This window comes from Carassius carassius, chromosome 23, assembly GCF_963082965.1.
Source record: "Carassius carassius chromosome 23, fCarCar2.1, whole genome shotgun sequence".
NCBI classification, from domain to species: Eukaryota; Metazoa; Chordata; class Actinopteri; order Cypriniformes; family Cyprinidae; genus Carassius; species Carassius carassius.
The window spans coordinates 30373359-30398971 of NC_081777.1; the positions used below are offsets into that span (position 1 = coordinate 30373359).

Sequence of the window (25613 nt, forward strand, 5' to 3'; positions counted from 1 at the left end):
TCAGCGCTAATTGTTGAACATTATTTGAGCATTTGCATAAGGAAAGTTTAAAATAATTTAATAATATATGACATGTAACTTTTGGTCAAAATGCATCATTGTACCCATATAATGATGAAAATAGCTTTTGTGTTATACAATATACTAGCCATTCAAGTCATTTCATCTCTGTTTCTAATGTAGTATGTACATACAAGATCTTTTTTCAAATAATCTATTTTATGAATTATTGATTGCTTGTCGGTCACTGTGCAAAGAAGATTTTTGTCAGCTTTTGTTTATACATATCAAACTTTTTGTGTAAGTAATGTGTAGAATCTGTTGTTGTATAGACAAGTGTAATATTAAATTAAATCTATATCCTCAATGAGGTCGTTGTGAATGTTTTTTGTTTTCCTTTTTAAATGTGAAAAGGTTTGTTGTTGTTCCAATAAAGATGAATCAATGAACTTCATTTTCTGCAGTGTTTCTTATATTACTGTAGCTAACATTCAGGTTCAAGAAAGACCTACAGTGGATTCAGAAAGTACATTTGAACACGTATAAATGCCATTGCATTACATAGAAAATACCATGCCATAGATTTTATCGGAACTAACTAAAAAAAAAAAAAATATATATATATATATATATATATATATATATATATATATATATATAACACTTGGTTTGATATTTTATTTGTTATTTGTTGAAATTACATTCACACAGTCAACTTTAGATAACGGTAAATAAGAACATGGCCACTAGATAGCACTGTAGACATGCAACTAAAAGGCAAGACAGTCGAAAACCAAGAAAAAAGAGAGAGAAAAAGAAGTCTTCGAAACAAAGGACTACAAAAGTTTTTACTGTAAAGCCAGTTACCATGCAGACAAGCAGAGCTTTTGGTTAAAGAGGCAATAGATTTATGCCTGAGCTTCCCCAATGCTCAGCAAAGATAATGATGATGATAATTTGTTCAAAAGTTTCCTACTGTGTGTTTACAAGCTGACTCATACCGTCAGCATTATCTGCTCTCTCACATCAGAAAGAGGAAAGCTGGATCCCCCCTCGTATTCCCCAGGGGTCTCTCTCTCTCTAACCCCGACCCCCATGTTTTAGTCCCGCCCTCAATCCAAGCAACTATCTGCATGTAAAAAGCCACAAGTCACGGAAACCCTTAATTGTGCCAAAATAAGGCTGAGCGCACTTATTCAAGCTGGAAATAAAGGATGCTTTTGAAGAAAGACAGTCGGACAAGGAAATGGGATTTACTTTGGAAAATGTATATTATTCAAACGTTGCTTTAGTGTGTGTTGGGCTGAAACACTTGGGAGTTTTCTGCTCAAATTTTGAGCTCTTTCTAAATGCATGGATGGACACTAAGGGAAGCAAACATGCGCAAAGTTCTGGGGATATAACTCTGTTCGGCTGTTCCTGATTTTTTTTGTCCTCTTATTCGGAAAACACCGCCAAGCTAATTTTGTGGTTAAATGGGGGCATTGTAAGTTGTTTTCAGGGGGGTAAAGGCAACCACGGAAAACGAAGGAGAAGAAAAGAGGACTATTTATCAATGAACTGAGAGAATAGTAAGAGAGACAAGTGGGAGGACAGGCATCGCAATGGCTGAAAGGGAGATTGAAAGAAAAGCGCCTGCTCACAGAAGCGTCTCTTTCAAAAAGTTGGAGAGTTGGAGTGCAAAGCGCAGATCACTTGGAGAGGATTTGGATAGGTGCGGTGCCCTTCCCCCAGACGCCGTAGAGCACAGCGCGCAGACATCACAAGCGACGCACGCTGCAACTGTATCCAGAAAAGTTTCCAAAATCTCAACGGCCAGCCTCTCGACCGCAGACCTCAAGAAAGCCTCTCATGGGATATACCCATCGGTTCGTCAGCTCTCTGAGAAGTTCAGTTTGAGCACAGGCGGGACACAGAGCTCATTAGTCAACACTGGAAGCGTTAAAAACACAAAAAGTGTCGAAGATTCGTCTCTGAGCGAGAGTGGCTGCTTATCCGAGGAGTTTTTGGAGTCTGCGACGGAGAAACAACTTCAGGACAGTTGCAGATATCGCTCTCTAGAGTCTGTGTCAGGGTCGGATTCGGACAGAGGAGATAAACACAGGCTTAGGAAAACTCTGGGTGGCACAAACACAGGTAAGATACATTGTTTTGAAATCACTAGTTCTTATTTAGCACCCAACAATTCTTCTGCCACAAACAAAGACACTTTATATAACGCGTCTGCTCATGGTTAAGTACTAATTTGGCTTGTACTTTAAAGTTAGCATATTGTACTGTATTTAGTGTACTGACAATTTGCTTGTGATGTTCTTTGAACGTCGATTTGGATCAGTGTGTCTGCTTAATGAATACATCTTTTTGTTTTAGGGAGCCCAACATGCAAATCTCATCGCTATCACCCATCCTATGGAGAGACGTCTATTCATATTGATGCAAACTGGCCAAGCGTTTCTAAGATTAGAGAACTATTTGGGGATAGGCGCAGAAAGCAACATCGCTCAACTTCAGATGCTGATGACTTGAAATCTGCATGTCAAAACTTCCAGCATTTCGATGATAAAGAGGGCTCCTCAACTCCAGACAAAAGTGACAAACAGTTCCCCCACCAACCAAGGGGAGCCTGGCAAGACACAAACTGCTCTCATCATGACAACAGTTCATTATATGCGGACTATTCGATCCCTAACTTCCATACTTTAGCTGCTGAAAGCCATTCCTTTGAGTTTTTGAATTGTGATTCTCCTCCCGCTCCCCCACCGCACAGTAGAACGACTGCTTTGCCCCTCAGGTCTCACTGTTGGCAGCTGCAGGAGCAGAGACAGAGGGCAGAGCAGCCACAGCCACCGGATAGCTCGCATTCCTCACATAACTCCTCCCAACCACAGACAGGGCCCTCCGTGGAACTAGCCGGCACTGTAAGAAGACTGAGTTCTGGAGAAGAGGACGAGAAATTCAGAGAACGGACAGGTGATAATTTCCCACAAAACAAGTATGGCAATAGGGCTAAGTTGAGAGGAAGGTCTTCAGGCAGTGAGGAGGACAGCCCTGCTGCAGCACTAGTGCACCACAACAAGGACATAAGACGTCGCTCGCTAAGGAAAAAGAAGAAAAGCAACTGCAGCAGAAGCAATGAAGAGTCAGATGACAGTGACAACCAGCCTGTAATGATGGAGCCGTGTGATTCTCAAACAGTGGGCCGCAGGATTGAGGGTTTCCGTTCTAGGGGTTGTTATACAGACATGCCATGGGCACGAGACAGCACATCTCAACGATCCCATGTGGCTAAGGACAGCTTTAGGCACTTATATAGAAATTTTGAGGGGTCAGTCAGAACTAGCCCTGTTCCTCAGGTGTCGCGGGTTTCAAAAGTCACCATACCCTCATTTTTATCCAGTCCGTTGGGGTCAAGAAGTAGTAGCAGGTATTCTAGCACAGAGACGTTAAAAGAAGAGGATCAGCCAGCCAACATCCATGGCTATGGCAGGGCTTCATCAGCTGTTCTAAGTAAAACATACCATGGCAATGCCACCGTGTACCGCTCGCCTAGTTTTGGCCATGGAGATAACTTTTCTCGTGCCCCAGTTCGAGCTCAGCCTAAGCTTGTGCCCAGCTTCAGCCCAGCAGAACATAAAACACGCAGTTCAGATAACAGGGTATTTGGCCCCTCCTTAAATAATGAGAAAGACAGGAACAGGATCTCTATATCCAACCCTGACATTGCCTCTGAAACTCTATCGCTTCTTAGCTACCTTAAGACCGATCTGTCTGAGTTGAGAATGAAGAAAAAGGGACAAGATGATGAGGACAATCTAAACTCTGATCAAGGCACATCTGTGTACAGAATGGGCTACAGGACAAATCGGCCACACCGTGGACGCCCTTCCCTGAAGGATCTCACTGCTACTTTGAGGAGAGCGAAGTCGTTCTCTTACTCTGAGAAGCCAGCAGGGCAGCAATGTCATGGTAGCGGGCCAAGTTTAAGGAGTTCCTCTGAGCAACGGCTAGACTCTGAAGATAGTGGCGAGCAGGTGTTGATTGCTGACAGGGAGGTGGAGAGCGACGACTGTAGATGTACCTATGGTTACGACGAGCCAATGCCTACCCCTCTGCAAGACCGTTACGTGCAGGAAGCCAGACAGGTGATAAGAGACATTTGTCAGATGGGTGAAAGTAAGGATGATGATAATGATTATGAAGAAGACTGTTTCAAGACAAAAAGCAGTGATGCTAAAATAGACACTGAAAAAGAAGATAAGGAAAAACAGCAGGTGAGGAGACTTGAAAACTCTGATTTTACTGGGTGTAAGGAAGAGGAGGCTGATGGAAAAAGTGGAAAATGTTTACAGGAGGGAAATTCGGAGGAGAACGTGTTCTGTGATAAGTCATTGGATGAACTCTCCGGCCATGAATCTAGCCTGACAGATGAAGGAATTGTCACAGAGCCAGAGATTGGTTCATATGGGGGGATATCCTGTGGTAAAGACTTGCTGGGTCAGACTCCCACTGTTTGGAATCAGTCAGGGTTGTACGAAGAGCAATTGCCTGATACAACACCAGAGGAATCTCTTTCATCTCAAGTTCCGTCTTTTAAGATGGAGTATGAGGGAGTAGCCATAGGAGGAGACATTAGCAGCAGTAAAAATATAAACCAGGGGGCCTTGGAGACTCCGTCTACTCCTAGTGCTATTCGCAGGCGAAGGAAATTCTCCTCAGCTGGCAACAACGGCTCAGACTCCAGCAATGGCAGTAACGTAGAGTCTAATGGTGAGTCTGCATACCGTTCTTTGAGTGATCCTATGCCTCATAGACGTCGGTCAGATGCAGAGGATGGTGGAAAGAGCTTTTCCATGGACAGCAACCTGCTTGGTTCACTCTCTCTATGTTCCAAGGTGGGTGGTGGTGTGGAGTCTTCTGCAGCAGACCTTTCTGAATATACAGGCAGTGCTGCCAGTGACCTTTCTGTGTGTAGCGACAGCCTGAGATATTACAGTACTGTGATTCAGAGCATTGTTTGTGAACCTGGCACAATGGACAATCTTATTGATGAGAAGGCGAATGGCAAGGCTGTGAAGAAAAAGAGCTATAGCGACCCTAGCAGACGTGGAGAACTGGCAGATACTGTCCTAGAATTTCAAAAGCATCCCAGCGAGCCAATAAGTGAACTAGAACAATCCATACCACCTTCCAGCAGTGAGCCCATCTTATCTGAGCAAAGAGACAAACTTTGGGCACTCAATAGCGAACAACCATTATTTTGTTCAACCAGAAGTTCTCATTCTGAATCTGAGCATGTTTTGCCCTCCCACCTTGGTCATAACGGAGAAACAAAAGCCCCAGATGCACCCTCATTTCCTTTTGACCCTAAGCTAGCTCAGGTTTTGTCTCCTCGCACCAGTCGCAGAAGCCCCAAGAAACGCACAAACAGCTTTACCCATCAGTTGTCTTGTGATGACGGTGATCACTTAGATGAACAAGGTGAAGAGCAGTCCTCTGCATCCATCCTCCCCCAGCTTCAAGCCTTAAAAGTCAGACCTAAACACGTGCGTCATGCCAGTGAACCTGCCAAATTTGTGCCCATCATTCCTTCACATGCCCACATCTCCCAGGACCTCCAGAGTTCAAGCCATGTCGGAGGGTCTTTAGCACCCAACAAAACAGTCTCGGGGGAGGATACTCCATCATTAGAGGACGTCACTGAGCAATACATCTTGGCCTTGAGCTCTCCAGAGTGCCCGGTGGAGACCCCAGCAGCTACTGGTGGGGTTATTCTGGAAGGCACCACTTCCACACCTTCAGTTCCTACAACCACTGCTGAGCCAAAACTAGAGAGGAAGTCCATCGAGGAACTTTCCACTGGATCTCTGAAGGCCAAGCCGAGAGTGGTGAGTGATGTTTTGTTCTCTATTTTGGTTATTTATATGTTTTTGAAATGTTTGTTTATGGCAAGTTATGACATAAATGCTAGCAAATATATTTCTATAAACTGTATTGGATGTAGCCTTTTGCTTTATAATCATGGGCGATGAATTGTGAGCAAAGCAAGATTAAGTGTTTTTTGCATATTTTATGAGACCTCTATGCTGGTGTTCTGGACTGAATTATATTGCGGCTAAAACTGATGCATTGCTCTAAAAAGAACTTGGATGAGAGTTTCAAGGCCTTCAGCTTGAGTGGTATGCATGTGAAAAATTATGAATTCATTTGTGCAGCGTTTGACATATTGTTACCTCAGGTTGTTGTGCAGCTGAATTTACAGCTCCCGACTTTGTTTTTGTCTCTGATGGAAAGAGCAGAACAATGTTTCTTAGAAATATGACGGATATTTATTTTGCCCACAGCAGGTTCTTCTGGAGTCATGTTGTTCTTCTTTTCCTTAGCCTACCTTTCTTTTGGTCCAGTGTGTGTGTGTGTGTGTGTGTGTGTGTGTGTGTGTGTGTGTACATTTATGCGTGTTTATCAAACTGTCTGCCGCAAATGTTCCTTTGTGTACTTGCCTCCATGAAAAGTCAGAATATTCTGGCATTCTTAACTGGCAAATTTTGAAGGGAATGCTTTATCTCTTTGTGTATTTATATAATGGTTTATCCATTTTATAGAAAGTTAGAAAAGACTAAAGTAACCTTCAAAAAAGCCTTGTGTTACCAAATGGACCATAGGGAAAAATACCTTTCAAATACTTCATATTTAAGAGTGTTGTGCTTGATAGTGTATGTTCGAGGGCATACTCTCAGTGATGGATTAGTTCTCTGTATGGCTGTCTCATACACTGAGTTTGGTCATAGTTTCCCTTAGTCCACCTTTTATGGTGCTGTATTTTCTTGAGATTTTGTCTGTGCCAACTTGTCCTTTTAGTATTGTGGTCCACTTAGGACTCTGTTTGGAGCTGCCTGATATTGGCTGATTATGTAAAGGGTGCAGATGAGTTTAAGTAAATTTTGTTGCCCAAATTCCTTTTTTTCTTTTTAATTCTTCTTTTTTTCTTGCAAGGGTCATTATCATGTGCACATTGAGGAAATGTTTGCATGGCCTTGTCATTCAGCTTGGATTATGCAGTCTAATTTGAGCCCATCATTGACAGGGTCTTGGAGACTTGTGCACGCTTTTAGCTCTCTTTTCAGGAACTTGCACACATGTATTTGTATTCTGGCTAATGAAAACACACAGTGTAAATAGAGCTAAATGTTCCTCCTCTTAAGCTGTTAGCTCCAGGCACATTTCCAGAGACTAATGCCTGTTTTATGACGTGTAGGGCTGTTTGATGTTTCTTTCATGTTTTTTCCCCTCCTTTCACTAAAGTGTCCAAAGATTTTGTCTACAGAACATTTGTAAATCAATATAGTGGCCTCAAAAAGTATTTTGTACACTTCAGCCACAGTTATAATATGTATGCGCGTCATTGCATTATACAAGTAAATCAAACCAAGTGTGCTTATCTTTCCTTTTGAGAAATGCCTCTAATGCAATAATACTTAAGTCATGTTTAAGTGTCAAGTTACTTTTTGGGGCCGGTGGATTGTAATTTCTTTCAACTTCTAAGTAGTTCTTCAAATGTGTTTGGTGGCATTCTATGTGATTTGGATAATTGGGTAATCACTTACCACAGTAATGACATTTATTATGTAAAAGTTGAGACCAGGGTAATTATGTTGCCTGTATTACTGTAATGATTTTTAGTGAAAGAGGAATGGGTGCATGTCTGACACTGGTGGGTTAATGAATATTGAGGCTTGGAGAAGTTCAGACCTGCAATGAGTGTGTGGAGATGGGTTAGCTAAAGTATTCCCTGAGGTTGTGATGATCAGAAACAGTACCCCCCCAAAAAAAGAAGAAAGCGCATCTGGACAGGCTGTGGAGGGGAAAATGCCCTCGGATTGAGCTCTTTGTGAGTAACCTGTGAAGATGTCTCAATGCTACGGTAATGTGAAACGGTTCTTGGATAGAGGAGGGGGAACACATTGTGCTCAGCTGTACAAAGACAAGCAAAAGAGCTGTAATAAAAGAACCTAACAAAAGCAAAGCCTGCTAAATAACCTCCATGTACAACACAAATGTGTGAGAGTTTGTGTCCATGATTAAAAAAATGCTGCCACACAGTAATGAAAAATCTAAACAAGTTGCTTAATGATCTTGATTAAACTGCACTTTTTCCTCATTTAAGTTCTACAGTGATTTACCTGTCAGAATCTATGTGGTCAGTCTTTAGAGAGTTTACCAGCAGAAACGCTTGTGTTTTAAATTGAATAATATTATCTGTATTTTATCTGTAAAGTCAACCAAATTGTCCATTTTGGGACTCTATTTTAGGTGGATGCATATTTGGTTATTCATTACTGATGTAGTTTCAGTGGCTGGAGTTTGCTCTATGTAAATAGTACTCTATGTTTGACGTTGAAATATTGGATATAACATAGCTCTGACAAAGTCAGTGAGTGATTCTGTCACACTGGACATAATTACACACATCGTTTCTTGTGTAGACCAGTACATAATGTAATGATGATCCTGAAGTGATGCCTTGCCCCACAGACTTCCATTGTAAAAGCCTGGCAACACAAATTGATGGATACGAATTGATAGATAAGTTGAAAATATTTTTGTACTTTATATCTTTGAAAGATTAAACCGAGAGCAAATGCAGACTTGCTTGAGAGTTTCAGAAAAGATCTCAAAGTCTCAAATTGTCCCTTAAGTCCTGCAGTCAAAAGCTAGTGAGCTCAATATCTCAAATAATCTCATTGGCGATTAACATTCAATTTTTAGCTCAATGACTTCAGCTGGTCTGCAGGTCTTAACTGGTTAAGGCACAGGGACACTGCTAGTGTGTGTGTGTTTTGAGTGTCTGTTGTGTGTGTTATAAGAGTCTGTGCTCCTTTATCAGCACCAGTGCCGAGTGATCCTGCGCAGACAGGAAGCTGTTGTGGTTACTAATATGTTTGATGAGCTGCAGAGGCTGGAATGTGCTGCTTTGCTCGACAGACTGTTTGGAAACAAAGTGCCAGGCGTGAGAGAGAGTGCACACACACACACACACACACTCCAGACGACTGTGAGCTGTGCTATGTTTGCATGACTTGTCAAAGCTTTGATGCTGTTCTGGCTGTAACTGCTGCTCCGTGTCTTTAGCGGGATTAAAGGCTCAGCTGGAATGAGGGCATGTGTTTGCTGTCTGCCTGCGATCGGACCGTCATCTCAGAGGGGATACAGTCACGTCTGTGTCTTCCTCTCTAACAAAGAGTAATTCCCTGTGTATGTTCACTCAGACACTTGTGAGTCAGTGTGTTTTAATGCAGCGTCTGGATATGTGTGTAGATTTCCTCACTCTTTAAACTTGCTTACAGAGTCACTGCTGCTGTTGTGAGTGATTCATCGGATTGCCTGCAGAGGAATAAGCTTGTTTGCTGGTTTAAGAGGACTGTTGTCTCATTTCAGAGGGGTTTTTGACACTTTTTTTTGGCACTCCATTTAAAACTAGCTGAGACCAACAACCATCTTAGGCTGGTTCATGTTTTGTTTTTTTTCAGCAGAGTCTAAAGATAAACATATTTGTGTTGAATTTTTCAAATTCGAAATGAAGCCTAATGATTTTACCCGCCTTAATATTTTCTTAGGTAATCAAGTCTGTACGGGAGGCAAAGGATTATTAAAGCATAATATTAAAGTGACATTAAAATATTTTCGTACTTCAAACGAGAAATAGTTTGAAACTGATTTTTCAATTTTGTTTGCCAAAATTAATGTTGTTGCTATGTATTGCAGGTGATTGCTAGGTGGAATTTTAAATCACTAATACTAAGAGTGCATTTACATTAACAAATCTAGTCTCGTGTAGCCAGACCTTCAGATTGATGGTTGAAGCTCTGGAATCCATGGCAGCCTTCATTTGCCAAGGCCCTCCCATGAGTCCATTTGAAAAGTGAAAAAAGTGAAAGTGATGTGACATTCAGCCAAGTATGGTGACCCATAATCAGAATTCGTGCTCTGCATTTAACCCATCCAAAGTGCACACACAAACCGTGAACACACACCCTTAGCAGTTTGACCGACATGTCAAACAACCAATCACAGTTAGTTTCGTACATCGTCACGTTTCGGGCTGTGGAAATGTTGCCACAATAACAGACTCTCGAACATATTTTAAAGATTTTATGCTGCGAACTTTATATATTTGACATACTTTTGAAAACCCAGTGTTTAGTTGGTCTTGATAAGTGCTCGTCGTAACAGTTGTAAACACAACGTCTTTCTTCTTTCGTGAGGTGGTTTGGTGCCACAGCACTTTTGTTTCCAGGCGGAACCTTAAAGAACACGACGTTTACCAGACATCCTGTATAATTCAACCAATCAGACGACGACTTCATAACTCCGGAAGTGTTTCCACTTTTGTGTCCCATATGCATCAGAAGTTTAGCCAATGGTCCGTGGGCATGACGTCTGAGGTTGAGACTATAACAAACTTAATATGATCCTGTGATTAGCATGTCAGTGTTGTTTATTTAGTAAGCATATCATATTTTATAGTATTTATTATTTTTATTATTTTACTTCATCTTAAGTTTGAAGTTTAATTTAACTAAGTTTTAGCAATTGTTTTGTCTGCAAGTTTAATTTGTTTTTACTTATATTTTATAGATTCATTTTTGTTTTACTATTCAGCATTTTAGTACTTAATTTCAGTTTGCTGCCAGTGCAACATTTTTTATTTTATATCAGCTTTATTTCACTTAACAAAAAATGTTTTTATATGGTTTTAGTGAATAATCTACACTAGAGAAAAGAAGAGTTTTCTTTCTCCCCTCTCTCTGTTCGATGCTGGTGGTGTTCATAGCCGTTTTGCAACAGTGAAGGAAAAGAAGGCCACATTCCTGTTGCCTGTATAAAAGAAAACAACAGGGAACAACTAGAGCCCCTTTTCTCTTCTCCATGTTCCTGTGCTCTTTTCCACTCACTCGCTTCATTTCCACTCAATCAGTCTTTTATTTTCTCTCTCTTTTCATTTCCAAGTATCACTGTTCTTTATTTTCACAGCCCTGCTGTTATCCATTACTCCCTCCTTCCCTCCCTGTCAGCGTACCTGATATCAGGGCTGAATCTCATTTCTGGAAGAACGACAAAAATGACTTCATCCCTCCACAATGTTCCTCGGCTCCTGAGCTGTCTACAAATGGCTTTCAGAGGAGAGTGAGAAAGAGAAATGAACAGGAAGAGCAGCTTTAATACACAGATAATCCACTTGCCTTCCAGCTTCCCTTCCCTTTTTTCTATTACATTTTTGTAGTGATGTGCAATTAATTATATTAAATGTACTTACTAATAATGCCCCTTGACCACTGACTTGGAGGATCACCTTTATATATTTACTGACCCTTCTAATCAAATCTGATTAATTGATTATTTGTTCATTTATTTGGCAAATAGAACAAAGATTATTGGAGTATTATTTCAGTTTTCTACTTCAAAATTTCATCTTTATTTAAACCTGTTCCTTTGTGTCTAGTTTGTTTACTAATTTGTGCAGAAAATTCCTGAATGAAATTCAAATGTTTTTTCCCCACATACAAATTTCCATGCACTCTACTTTTTAATAACTACCCATAATTCTATCCCAGGATTCACACATGGGTCACGACCTTGGGTTGTGTAAGGTGATCATGGTGACCTGGACTCAGCTTTCTCTGTTATCAGGAATATTGACTCTCTTCCCTTTAACTTCCATAGTGTGACACATTTATGAGACAAACTAGATATTCAGTGAAATAATGCTTGGTTTTATCTATTTGAATTTGATTTGATGCCCATTATGTACTTTTCTTTCCTTAATGCATTAAAATATTAAGTTCCTTTTTTATTAATCGATTAGTCATGATAGAATATTGCAATCATTCGACAGTCCAAATGTTTTTATTGCTCATTCTAAACCGTTGAGGTTTGATGCAAACCCAGGCTTCTTTGGGTGTTCTCTGCTGTTGGTGGTCTCTGTAAGCATGAGGGCACAAGTTTTTAGAGTTAAACTCATGCATTCTGTCATGCAGGGATCGAATCTCACAGCAGATTAGTGGAAGCAGTCAGAGATGATGTTATGAAGCGTGTCTGTCAGTCTGATATGGAGGCTCATTTTAACTCCAATATCTGGCTTTTTGTTGTCAGTATAAACTCCAAATCGCAGAGTATTAACTTGCCTTTTTAAAAGAAAGAAAACATGGAAAGAAAAAAGGTTGCAATTGCCTATTTTATCATTTTGTTCCATGGCAGAAACAAGCTTTGATAGTACAAGGGCTCACAGATCTGCGTGTTTTGCTCCAAGTGTGACGGATTCTCAAGAAAGCATGTCGTGTTCGTTTCTCAGGTGCTTTTGAATTCCTCCTGTCACCTCCTCCTCATGTCTCCATGTTTTTAGAGGTCACTCGTCATTCAGTTGACATTTAACCACTGTAACTTCCAGTAAAACGAAGCTCAGGAGCAGACGGAGTGAAATGTTGCTCAGGGTTCCTCATGCTGATCAAACAGGTGCTTCATCTCAGGATCTTGTGTGTAACCGCAGTCTGAATTCAGACCCGTGTTATTTCAGAATTAGTGGTTTCTCTTGCATATTACATGTTTTGAAAACGTGGTTTTGTGTGCTGTTAACATTTGTTATACTACTTTCTAAAAGACACTTTGAATATCAGGGTTTATAGGGTTAAAAGTCACTTCAGTAATATTATTGATTTGATGGCACTGACACTATCAGATGAGAACAATACCTGAACTGAATTAAATTTTGCAAAACATCGGCACTGTTAATGAAATGATTGGAATCAAGATCCATCTGGCTTGCCTTCAGAAGACCTGAATTGAACTTTTGTAATTGAATGTTTGTGTTGAACTGAACTTAATCAATGCTGAATAATGACTGTCTATTTAATGCTTAATTTGAAAAACCCATCATTTTGAAGTTTACTTAGTTTTATTTTGCATTTTCTAAACGAACCTGCTTAGAAACAGTCTGTTGTATAATGTGCTACATAAGTCGCCTTTATTTATTTTTTTATGTTGACTTACATGTTTACTAACCTATTTATTATTATTATACTAAAATTAGTATATACTTATTTTTGATGAAAAGTGTATTAAAACTGTTTTTTAAAATAATCAGCAAACTATAATAACTTTATCCACTTCTAAAGGATTTTCTAAAGGTAATGTGAACGGTTCTTTTACATTTTTCACAATCCAATCAAAGCTGATATTTAGGGTCAAGTCCTGCTTACATTATTTCCCACATTGTGGAAGATAAATGTGTTGGGATTGCTGTTTATGCTGTTATAGCAACTGTATGTGCCCCTTTCCAAATACACACACAAATGTGTTGGTATGAGTATTTCTCATACTTCTCTATTTATCAAAAGAGACATTTGTTGTCTATGTTTCTCTTTATTTTGTGGTCTGCTAAGTGCTCTTGGCTCAAATGTCTCCATGTTTTTCCACATGCAGCTCTTGAGATTGATGGATTCTGAGTATCCATGGCGTTTTTCACTCATTCTGATGTATATTTTGCTGACAGGACCGCCAACGGCTCTCGTTTTTCCTGTCGTTCCATTCTTATGAATAAAATGACACACATTGACGTGTCTCTCACTTATTACTTCAACAAAGTATTATGCAAGAATTCTGGCAAACATCTGGCCAGTGGAACGCAAAGGTACGAGTGGGTAAATAAAAAATTGTGGCATAAAAAGCAGAGAACGTGCTCGTCCAGTGTGATGGGTTTTATGTGGTATAGAAGACAGCTTCAGTATGAGAACAGGGTCACAGAATGATGCAGTTCACTCTTTCCCATGGTACATCTGGCACAGCTCCAGTGTTTGTTTGTGTTGATTTCTTTATCTTCTGTGTAACCCTTCTGCATCGCACTGATTTATGGAGATGAACTCGAGGCGTGGAATAGATAGAGGACAACTGGAGAGAGTTATAGAAACAGGAAAAGAAAAAGGTCAGTTTTAAATGCCTTTGGTTTGCCCTGTCATTAGTTGTTGTCTGTGTGATATTTTTTCCTGTTTTATCGTCTGGCAGGTGAAAATCATCCAGTAACGGCTCTCCTCAACAAGCCTCGTGGTTTAAGATATCATTCTGTCCGTAGCGCAAACGGAGAGCATGCCACAATTTCATACTTGGGGTTAGAGTTTTAGAACAAACCCCCAATCTGAAGTAGCAGCACTAATAATAGTGATGTTTGCTTTAACAAGCGCCACTAATTATTATCGTTATGCCATTATATCAGCTTTCTTCTTTCTTTGTCCATGGTGTTTTTGTGTGCTGTCAGTTATAACTTTGCTTTCTCTGTCTCTCATTATGATGGTACCACCCTCTGTAATTACAGTCCTCTGTTTGCTTATGCGGGAGAGAATGGTTTATCCTCATTCTGGGGTTCCTTAAAGCATCACTGCTGCCTGTCTAACATTTATATTGCTTTATTTCATGTCACTGGACTCCTGCGTGTGCGGTTATTAAAAAGCATATTTGTCTGTCATCTTGGGCAACGGAGACAAAAGACATGATTTATGACTGTAGCATTGGATTTAAGTGTATTTCAATCTGCTATCTCCTCTATATTGTGGTTCTCTTCTCTTTTTATAAACCCAGAATGCCGCAGCTGTCCGTTTGATGTGGGTAAGACATCCATATTTCATTTTATTTCGCTCTGGATCAGTGTTCTCCACAAGTTTGGGCAACATGGAAAAGAACAGCTGCTTTTGCATAAATTCTATTTAGAAAATCACAAATGTCTTTGTAGAATCTTTAAGAATGGAACAGTGTTTTTCGTTTTAGTAACTGAAGTGCAGTTTAGATGCATTTTATGTTCTCTTCTGATGTAACTTGGGAATCTGATCTTAGTTTAAATTAAAAGTAGTGCCCAGGATAAACACAACAGGTACTTCATCAGATTATAATGTGGCTTTTTCAGATAATTATTTAGAGAGATTAATGCTTTTATTAAGCAAGGATGTATTACACTGATCAAAAGTGACAGGAAATACATTTATAATGTTACAAAAGATTTATTTTCCAATAAATGCTGATCTTTTGAACTTCGTATTCATCTTATAATCCATCCACAAAAAGCAGCCCAAGTGATAATAAATGTTAAGAAATTAAAAGAAATGTTTCTTGAGCAGTAAATCAGCATATTAGAATGATTTCTGAAGGATCATGTGACTGACATGAAGACTGGAGGAATGATGCTGAAATTCAGCTTGAAAAGTACTGTTTATATATGATATGTCTGTAAATGAATGGTGTTTTATGATACATTCGGTCAAAGGCACAATAAAACCCATCCTCATCCTTCAAGTGTTTCCTCACTGGCGTCCGAACCCACTCGCTGTCCCTCACGGACAATGCATGTACTGTAAGGGGCCGGGGCATAGCTGAGTGTGTGGGCTCCGGGCCCTTCGTAATACGGGTGGACCGGAGCGGCGGTCACTCTCTGATTGACTTGTTCACATACATACTGACTCGGACTTGGCAGGACAACATGGGCACAGCTCAAGATCGAACTCGTAGAGAGTGTGCCAGTTTCAAGAAGAACGATCAAGACTTCTGTGTCCGCTTGCTTTCGCTCTCTGTTCGGGTTTAATGGCGTCGGTGAGGCGGTTTGGAGGGGCTTCACATTTCCGCGGTGATGGCAGAAAGGACTACAAGACTCCAAGTGCCGCCTCCAGGAAGAAGGTTCTGGAACAGGCCAAAGACTTCAACAATCAGGCAGGCTTTTCCCTTGATTTGCATTAGAACATTGGTTGTTGGGGGTATTATTCTTCTGATTATTATTAATATCTTTTGGGAAAATCGTGCTTGACTGAGTTTATTTGACTGATTGCTATCAGCCAATGGTGTGACTTTTTGGGATGCGAATACATGTTTGAATGACCAATGGAAAATGGAGTAGGTGTTTAAGGAACAGAAATTATTTTGGCAGTTTTATTTAATATTGATTCTCTTTTAATGTTGCTTAATAAAATAGTTCAGCCAGAAAGAAAAATTAGCTGGAAGTTTACTCACCCTCAGGCCATCTAAGATAGCATTACATAACTTGCTCACCAATGGATGCTCTGCAGTGAATGGGTGCCGTCGGAATGAGAGTCCAAACAGCTGATAAAAACCTCACAATAATCCACAAGTTATCCACACTACAATACAAGCTGCGTGTTTAAAAAGAAAAAGAAAGAAACAAATCCGAGATGTTTTTAAACTTCAAACAGTTGCTTCCAGCTAAAATACTATAACTTAATCCATTTTACTTTCTCCAGTAAAAAAAAGGTCATGAATTATGTCTGAAGCAGTAGGGAAATATACACAGAACAAGCATCATTTACAAGCCAAAACAGATCTAACCAATTATTTGTGTGGATTTTGACGTGAAAGACAACAGGAGACTAATTTTTCTTTTTACTAGAGAAAGCGTTATTAGGGATTATGGACTTAAAGCTATATTTGTTTTTTTATATGCATGCAACTTTTCACATCCTAGAATGTGAACTGATGGACTGGAGTGGTGTGGATTATTTGTGGATTATTGTGATGTTTTTATCAGCTGTTTGCACTCTCATTCTGACGGCACCCATTCACTGCAAGAGGATTCATTGGTGAGCAAGTGATGTAATGCTACATTACTACAAATCTGTTCTGATACAGAAACAAACTCAACATCTTGGATGGCATGAGGGTGAGTAGCCTACAATTTAAACAAAGTAAATTTTTTGGTGTACTGTTTCTTTAAATTGAATTTATTCTCACCTTGCCTTCCTGTAAATGTTTGATCTCATTTGATAACCATCAAGCTAGTAGTTTTGTTGATACTTCCAAGTAGTTACCTGCACTTCTTACACAAGTAGGTTACACTTTCAGCAGGCCATAACTGCAGGAGTCACTGCAGGGATAACGTCAGGCGCTAGGAACTTTAGCATGATTTGAGGCTAACGTAACACTTCAGGACCTGTTAATGTTGCTGCAGTATAATTATCTGTGTTTGGATTTCACGCCGCTTTAAGGGTGGTCCGGAACTGAATTTGTGCAGCTTTTCAAAGTGATGTTTGACAGTACTGAAATAGCTATTCGGTTTGGTTTTCCTTTTTCAGGCTCTGCTCTTTCTCCAATATAAGAACCTTAATATAGACAAAGAATGCCAGCGCAGATGTTTCTGAATCAGACATGCACACGATTAAAGAGCTGGTTTGGTGCTTGGCGAAGGCAGGTAGAGACTGGGTCAGTGCCAGGACCCTCGGCGCTCGCCCCCTCCTCTGAGGTTCGGCCCGTCAGATGAATGCCAGGAAACTGGGAAGTTTGAAAGTTGTGCGCCCGCTTCATCAAGCAATGCTTATCTGATCGCTTTCAGAAGAATAAATCCCAATAATTTTACCTTCATCGCTATTAAAGATGTTCAACTAGGTCTGTAGATTTTCTAGGTCTACAATTGTCATAGTCATGAAAATAAAGAAAACTCTTTGAATGAGGTGTGTCCAAACTTTTGGTCTGTATTGTATATATTTATATATATATATATAAACAATAAGCATTACATTTACATTAATATTAACATGATATATTTTTTTTTTTTTCATTGTGACAATGTTTTCATGACAATAAAGTAGTAGGCTGTTATCGACGTTAACGTGCTGTGTTAACGGGAGACGCTTATCGGGCGATAAAAAAAAATATCACCGTTAAACTATTCTCAAAGTTGGGTTGGGAGCTGGGTCTATACTAAGCAAGCTATGATGACTTTCACCTTGATATTTTATATATAACCGACTGGCTGAGGCCAGCCTAAAAAGATGCTCAGGACAGTTGACGGGCCACTGCTGCACATCGTCACGAAAGCTTATCTTTTTCACGTGTTTTTAAGCCTTACCGCTTGTCGATTTAAACATTAAGGCATCCAAACACAAGACGCGGAAAAGCTGAACAGAGTTATTTCTCAAGTGAAAGTAAACAGTTGAGGGAAAAAATGGGATGTGTATTAAATTGGATGCGTTCATCGTCTCTTAAAGTGACCGCGCATAATTTAGCTACTGGCTGCTGTAATGTTAATCCAAGAAAATGAAAATGAAAATCTCTCACTGCTCTTGACTGAATTACTTTGTAGTTTTTACAGTCAAACCAAAAATTATTCAGACACCAGATATAATTTTTGATATATATAGCAAAACTGTAATAATGTGAGAAATGTTGAAGGTGTCTGAATAAATGTAGGTTTGATTCTATATTTCATTTTTGAAATGAACCCGCTGACCCCAGCTACGGCCCTGCTCACACCTGTTTCACACACAGTGCGTATGCAGTCCGTGTGCGTTACGTGTGTGGTGCAGCACGGACTCGCTGTGCTTTCACACAGGACGCGTTTGCAGTTCGCTACTCGGTACGTAAACGATCGCTGCACTGCTGCAGACACAACGCTCCTGGAACGCAACTGGAATCCGTTAACATGGGTGCGTAAAAAAATATGCAACGCATGCGCACTACAGACAGAGTATGTGTGAAACATGCGTAAGGTTGTTTGCACCTTGTGCAATGTGGGATTAGTTTACAGCTTTTTCAAGCACTTTGTGATGCATTTTGGAAACAGGAGATGAGCCCCTTTTCTAATGCACCACCTAGCTAAATAAACCCCTTCTCAAAGACTTACTGTTTGTCAGTTTTATTTGGGTAACACACATATTCTGAATGCCTTCGGAAGAATTCGAATGAGCCATTTTAATCTAGATTTAAAAAAATAATCTATGCCCACCACTACAATAAAGCAATTTTTTTTAAATTACAAATTTAAAAATATTCAATTTTTAAATACTAATGTTGTTTTATTTGCATTTTGCATGGCAGTTGACTGAAAAATAATATTATTAATTGTCATAAAAATAATGTCGAAGTACAAAATCTTAACTGTCCTATTTTTTATTTTGGGATGGAAAATGACCTTGACTTTCTTGACCGGTTTATAATTTCACCTGATAATGTAAAGAATGCTGAAAGGTTTTCATGCATTGGGAAAATCGTGTTTAAACATTTGTGAGTGTGCATGTCGAGAGAGGTGAGCCGTATGTCCTCTGGCTGGACTCTCGGGGTCCCACGTCTTCAGCACGACCCACGGATCAGCCTTCATCAATCATAATAGCCCTAATTACCCTCCTAATGATGATTGTGATAATGGTAATAACTGCTGATTCCAGAGCCTGAGGAACGCAGGAGAGGAAACAGAGAAAGACAGTCGGAAGCCACTTTTGAATGTTTCGTACAAAGAGAAAAAAAGCGCAGCAGAGATGACTGCTGGAGGACACCGGCTAAATCATGCCATTATGTTGAGATTGACTGTGAAAGAGGAGTCTGTGCCTGTAGAGCAGGTTATAGAAGCCTGAGTTTGGGATTACAGGCTCTGTGTGTGTGTGTGCATCAAATAATTTTAGAGTAACTCTTTAGAGTAAGGTTTATCTCGCAGGATGGTTTTATAGCTTAATGGTTGCTTAAAAGTTATTTGCCATGTTTGTTACTATACAGTAAGAGAACTGAACTAATGAGCGAATGCAGAAGGCAGCTTTTAAAGATTTTGATAAGAAGTGTTTGAGCTCATTTTGAAATCTCGAAGCACAAATTGAGAAACTCAAGACTATGAGAAGTTTAAATTTTGCTCTCCATTTCTCTCCATTTCTATGCAGTTGTTCAGTTTTTTTTCCTTACACCAGCTCTTTAGTCTATTTGTCTTATTTCAATAATAAATAAATGAAATTTAACATTAAGCCTATTTTAAGATTTCTTTTTTTTAATTGTAACAGTTATCAATAAGCATTTATCATCTATTTTTACTACCTCTAGATTCTTATCTTTGTGAAATGCTATTTTTATTGCATTTCAGTAAAAAAAATACTGTAACAGTTATTCTATTTTTTGTCATTTTTTTCTCTACATAAAGATATATATATATATATATATATATATATATATATATATATATATATATATATATATATATATATATATATATATATATATATATATAAATTCAGTTTTGGTTTTTAAGTACATCAAGTTCAACTGAATTAAAATAAGAAATATTGGTTTGGCAATTAGCTGAAATTTTTTTTTTTTTTTAAATTATGCAGTTTACCTCAATTTTGTTTTATGTAATAGGTTTTCATTTTACTTTCAGTTTTCATTTTAGTTGACTATAATAACCCTGCTCGTCAAAATCCTAATGCTCCCATTTTTTATTTTGGATTTTGGGCTGGAAAATGGCCTTGGCCTGTTCTCGAGAGTTTTAGAGATTCTTTTCTTCAGAAATAGTAGAACGGGCACAGCTGCAATAACATTGCTTTTTTCATTTTCTCTCCCTTCACACGTCTTAAAGGGATCACTCTTGACTTAATTCTCCTTTTGGGTTGTGTAAGAAAGCTCAACATCAAGTCCAATCTCTGGTACATGTCTTTAGTCTATGTCTCAGGGAATGAAAATTAATGATGGTCTTGTCACAGTTTAACCTTTTGCTCAGATGCTTGTTCGACTGTTTTTCTGGAAACAGGGTGATGGGATATTAGATGACATCAGCATGAAGCTTTTCAAATTGTAACATGAGATGAGATTATTAGACACTTGAACACAACTTAAACGAGGCATTTTTAAGTGTCATTTTTCTTTCATTTTCAGTCCTTGTTCTATAGCTTTTGATTTGCAGGACGCCATGTACGATATGGACCATGACCCTCTCTTGCACCCTCTCTACTTGTAGTAGTAGTAGTAATAATAATAATAATAATAATTAAAAGCTCTTTTGTTAAAAATCTGAAAATCTAAAATATAAGTATTGTAATTTTATGTTGTTCTCTAATAATATTAACAATAACAACAATTAATATTATTGTTATTATTTTTTACATTATTATTGTAATTGTACAGTTGTTCTCATTAAAATAAAGAATAATAATAATAATAACAATTATTATTGTTGTTTTTGATGTTGTTATTATTATTATTATTAATAATAATAATAAGAAGAAGAATATAATAATTTATTAGTAGGAATAATAATAGAAAAATAATAATAGTATTTTTATAGAAAAAAAAAAGTACAATTGTATTACTACTATAATATAATTTATTGGATTCATTTTATAATGTTATAAAATATTTAAATAAAAATAATAATGATGATGTCAAAGTAATAATATTTATTATTGTTGTTGTTGTTGTTATATATCATTATTATTTCATATTTTTAAAAGAGTGAGTTTTTCCACTTTATCCTTAAGCTTAAATTGATTTAAATCCACTTTTTAAAGCAGATAAAAATTTATAAAAAAAACTTCCTGGGGGCTAAGATATATTTAGTCTTCTACAGAAGAAAGCAGGCCATACTGGTTTGGAAAGACAAAGATGAGTAAATGATGACACACTTTTCATTTTCAGGTGAACTATCCCTTTAAGGTCTGTTTATTGGTCAAACCAAACTCAAGCACCACAGAAGTGGCTCTAGAATGAAATGTTTTCACATGAACACTGTTGCAAGGCATAATTTGACTCTCCTTTTGATCTGGCTTCTCCTCACTGCAGTGACACCAGTCGCCTAAAATCCCTGCTTTCCTAAAGCTATAGATTGTTGTGTTGGAGCACGCCACAGTCACCTGACCCAGTAATCCCAGCAGGCTGTGCTTATATGTGTGCCACGGCCGGATTTCAGCTCGCCGTTTGCATTACTGCTCACGGTCAGTCAGCAGGCCCTGACCCTCCTTGACCTTTGACCTCTCACCTCTTTATGATCATCACAGGTTGAGGCATTTACCACATCTGAGTTTGAGAGGTGGACAAATGACCTTTGACCTCCTGGTACCCCAGTGGAAATAGAGCAGAATTGTGTGTGAATTGAGACACTTGTGTGTGTGTGTGTGTGTGTGTGTGTGTATATATACTGGACTGAAATGTGTTAACTAGTGATGCATGGATGTGTTTCAGGAGAAGACACACAAAGATTAGTGTTTAACTCTATCTGCAGGTTCACACGTACTTTAATGGCCTTTACGGTTTCTGCTCTGTTGTGTAAGGACAGAGAGGAAACAGAATCAGTCATATAACACACACACGCACACACACACACACACACACCCTGGTTGGACCTTCCTATAAACTGGGTCAATGATTGGAGGTCATTGGGCTACAACTGTGACTCTGAGCTGTCTTTCTCTCTCTTTTTGTTGCGCTTTGCCTGAGAAGTTGGGAAACCGTCTTAGTTAAAGAAAATAAGGAAAAAGATTAGTAACTTCACTACTGTTCAAAGGTTTTTTTATAATGTTTTTGAAAGAAGTTCCAATAAGGCTGCATTTATTTGATCAAAAATACAGTAAAAACAGTGAAATATTATTGCAAATTAAAATAACCCTTTTCTGTGTGAATGCATTTAAAAATGTAATTTATTTATTTATTTAAATGTAATATGCTGATTTGCTATCAATGTAGAAAACAGTTGTGCTGCTTCATATTTTATCAAGAATCTTTGATGAATAGAAAGTTAAAAAAAAAGAATAAATATATATATAAAACTTTTTTTTTTAATAGTAATCATTGTTAAATTACTTTTGATCAGTGGGTCTTTGCTGAATAAAATTAAAATTTAATTATTAAATATTTATATTAATTCTATTAATAACATTTTCAGAATTATATGAATCAAAATGTATTTTTAGTTGTTATTAATTAGTATTTACCTTTTAAATGTTTTTATCAATTTATTTTAGAAGTAAAGACATTTCTAGCTGAGAGTTGAGTTGTCATATCAAAAGCTGCCACATTTACCTTGTTCCTTTTCTCTCTCTTTCTGTTTCCATCTCCTCCCCAACATCTAAATTTACAACTTGTAGACATTTTTTTTGTTTTTTGTGCCTGGTTAGAGCTTGTTTATATGTTGTAACAGTCTGCTCCTTGTAAAAGGGACAGTATTAACCTCTTGCGTTGCGTTTATGGATTCCGGAAATCTTTGTCCCTCATCAGCGGTGTTTGAGAGAATTGAGAGAAAGCTGATGAACAGATACGTCTGTTTTTTTCCCTGTTGTCATAGTGAACACAGACTCGGGAGGGAACGGAGCATTTTCATAGGGACTCATGTCCGTCTATATATAGTGTAAGGACCATGGGAATAATGTTTACTTACGACATGAAAACATACAGTCCTCTCTCTCTCTCTCTCTCTCTCTCTCTCTGTCTCTGTCTCTCTCGCAGACTGTGAGAACGAAAGAGCAGGAGAGTTTGTTAATGAAAAGACGAGGCACAGGAAGGGAGAGACGGATAGATGCAGCAGAAGAGGGTGTGTGGGGATGACAGATTAAATGGAGATAAAATGATTCCTTGTTTGTTTGGTTGACTCAGTGCTGATGATTGACTTGATGATAATTTTATTCTTTCTCAAAACTGTACATGCACATGAAATCTGAGTATATGCAAAATAGAGCTCATGTGAAGAAAAAAAGGCTTTTCCAAAGGCATTTAATTTCACCAAATTTCATTTAATTTAGAATTGACAATTCTAATTAAATTCTTTCCTTTTTTTAATCTTTTTTTTATGACAGTGGTGAGTGAACTTTTATATGAGTGAGTGTATCTTCTATATGTAAATCTGTTTATTTGTTCGCTTATTTTTTTTTTTTACCTAAATGTATTATTTATATTGTTTATTATCCAATTTTATCCAAAGTGACTTACAAATGAGGACAGTGGAAGCAATCAAAAACAACAAAAGAGCAATGAAATATAAGTGCTATAACAAGTCTCAGATAGCTTAACGCAGAACCCATAGCAAGGGCTTTTATATAATAGAATAAAAAGAAAACCGATTGAATAGAAAAAGAATAGAGCAAACTAGTGTTAGGTCTTTTTTTTATAATTGAATAATAAATGAAAAGAAAATATAATACAAAAACATTAGAAAGGTAGTTAGAATTTTTTTTTATAAAATAGTGTAGTATAGAGAGTGTTAGAGTTAGAGGGTCAAATAAAGATGGAAGAGATGTGTTTTAAGCCGATTCTTGAAGATGGCTAAGGACTCAGCTGCTCGGATTGAGTTGTGCAGGTCATTCCACCAGGAAGGGAACATTTAATTTAAAAGTCCGTAAAAGTGACTTTGTGCTTCTTTGGGATGGCACAATCAAGCGACGTTCACTTGCAGAACGCAAGCTTCTAGAGGGCACATAAGTCTGAAGTAACAAATTTAGGTAATGATATGTATATATATATATAGTCCACTGCCTTCTGTCTCCACCACGCACTTCGGGAAGCACGTGACATAAAATGAGGCCAGCTATTGGCTGTTCGCTACTTCTCCTGCTGTACTGGCTGAATAAAACCTCCGGTGGCTCATTACTGCCACACTTTGGTCATCGCAGATTTAAAATATGCACAAAATGAGCCGCTTACGGCAAATAAAAGTTGTTTAGCAACTAATCGATGACTAAATAGTTGACAACTATTTTAATAATCGATTTTAATCGATTCAATCGATTAGTTGTTTCAGCTCTATATATATATTAGAGCTGAAACAACTATATATAAATACCGTAATTCCTTAAATAAAAACCGGTAGTCAAATAAACGCCAGGCCTCTTATAGTGGCCGGGGGCATGGTCAACACGGACAAATAAAGGCCGGGGGAAAATTTGTGCAGCAGAACCAGATATAACGAACATACAAGCCCACTGCCGGAGCGTTCTCATTCTTGAGTCAAGAACCGGTTGCATCGGTTTTCAGATCACCAGTACACTGAACTGAGAACCGTTTCTGTTGGACGCGTCCGAGCTGATGATACTGCGCATGCGTGATTCAGCGTGAAGCAGACTAATACACAGAGCGTCTGAACCGAACTGATTCTTACTGTATTTGATTCTGAACTGATTCTGTGCTAATGTTATGATCTCTGTCCACTGGAACGCTATCGCTTTTAATTTAAAACGGGTTATTTAAAACAATTACTTATCAAACAGATGGAATTAGAAATAAAGGCCTGCCTCTAATAAAAGCCTGTTACCTTCTGCAGTTCAGGTAAATAAAGGCCCCGGCTTTTATTTGAGGAATTACGGTATTTTAGATTTTAGTTTTTTAGTATTAGAACACCATGATGATTACATGAGTTCAAATCTGTTAAAAACTCACATTTTCTCTTGCGGTTTTAACCTTTTGTAATGACATTTGTGTATAAATATGTACATGTACAGTATGTTGGTTGACCAAGTTTGTATTTAAATGTGCTTTATTAGTAAATCCGAACTTAAATACGTATACTCGGCATAATATTTGCCTGGTAAAACTTTACTGTTACTTACAAACCATAGTTTCCATAGTAAACAAAGTGCATTTGCTGTGTGTGTGTGAGAGAGTGAGTGAGATTTTGACCGCACGCAATCCCTGCATTCATTTTGTATCTGGATTCCTGCATTTCATTCCAGCTCCTTGGGACAGAGCCAAAACCTTCTGGGAAAAGGGTGGGGGTGATAGGATCATACAGCCCCTCTTTCTCAGTGCTTTAAATGGAGAATATTCTGGACTCTTGCGTTACAGGCCGGTGGTTTGGCTGAAGGGGGATCGTTGCAGGCCGAGGCTGGTCAAACCCA

The 25613-nt window shown here is 38.4% G+C and overlaps 1 protein-coding gene across 1 annotated transcript in view; it reads left to right on the top strand.

Annotated features, from left to right (window-relative positions):
* Nucleotides 1-890: 890 nt before the first annotated feature.
* The window catches only part of LOC132101748 (rho guanine nucleotide exchange factor 17-like), an 82908-nt gene continuing 58185 nt past the window's right edge, over nucleotides 891-25613 (top strand). The window contains exons 1-2 of the mRNA XM_059506931.1: nucleotides 891-2136; nucleotides 2371-5885. Coding sequence (XP_059362914.1) covers nucleotides 1605-2136; nucleotides 2371-5885 — 4047 coding nt within the window. The 5' untranslated portion in view covers nucleotides 891-1604. The remainder of the gene's footprint in view (nucleotides 2137-2370; nucleotides 5886-25613) is intronic.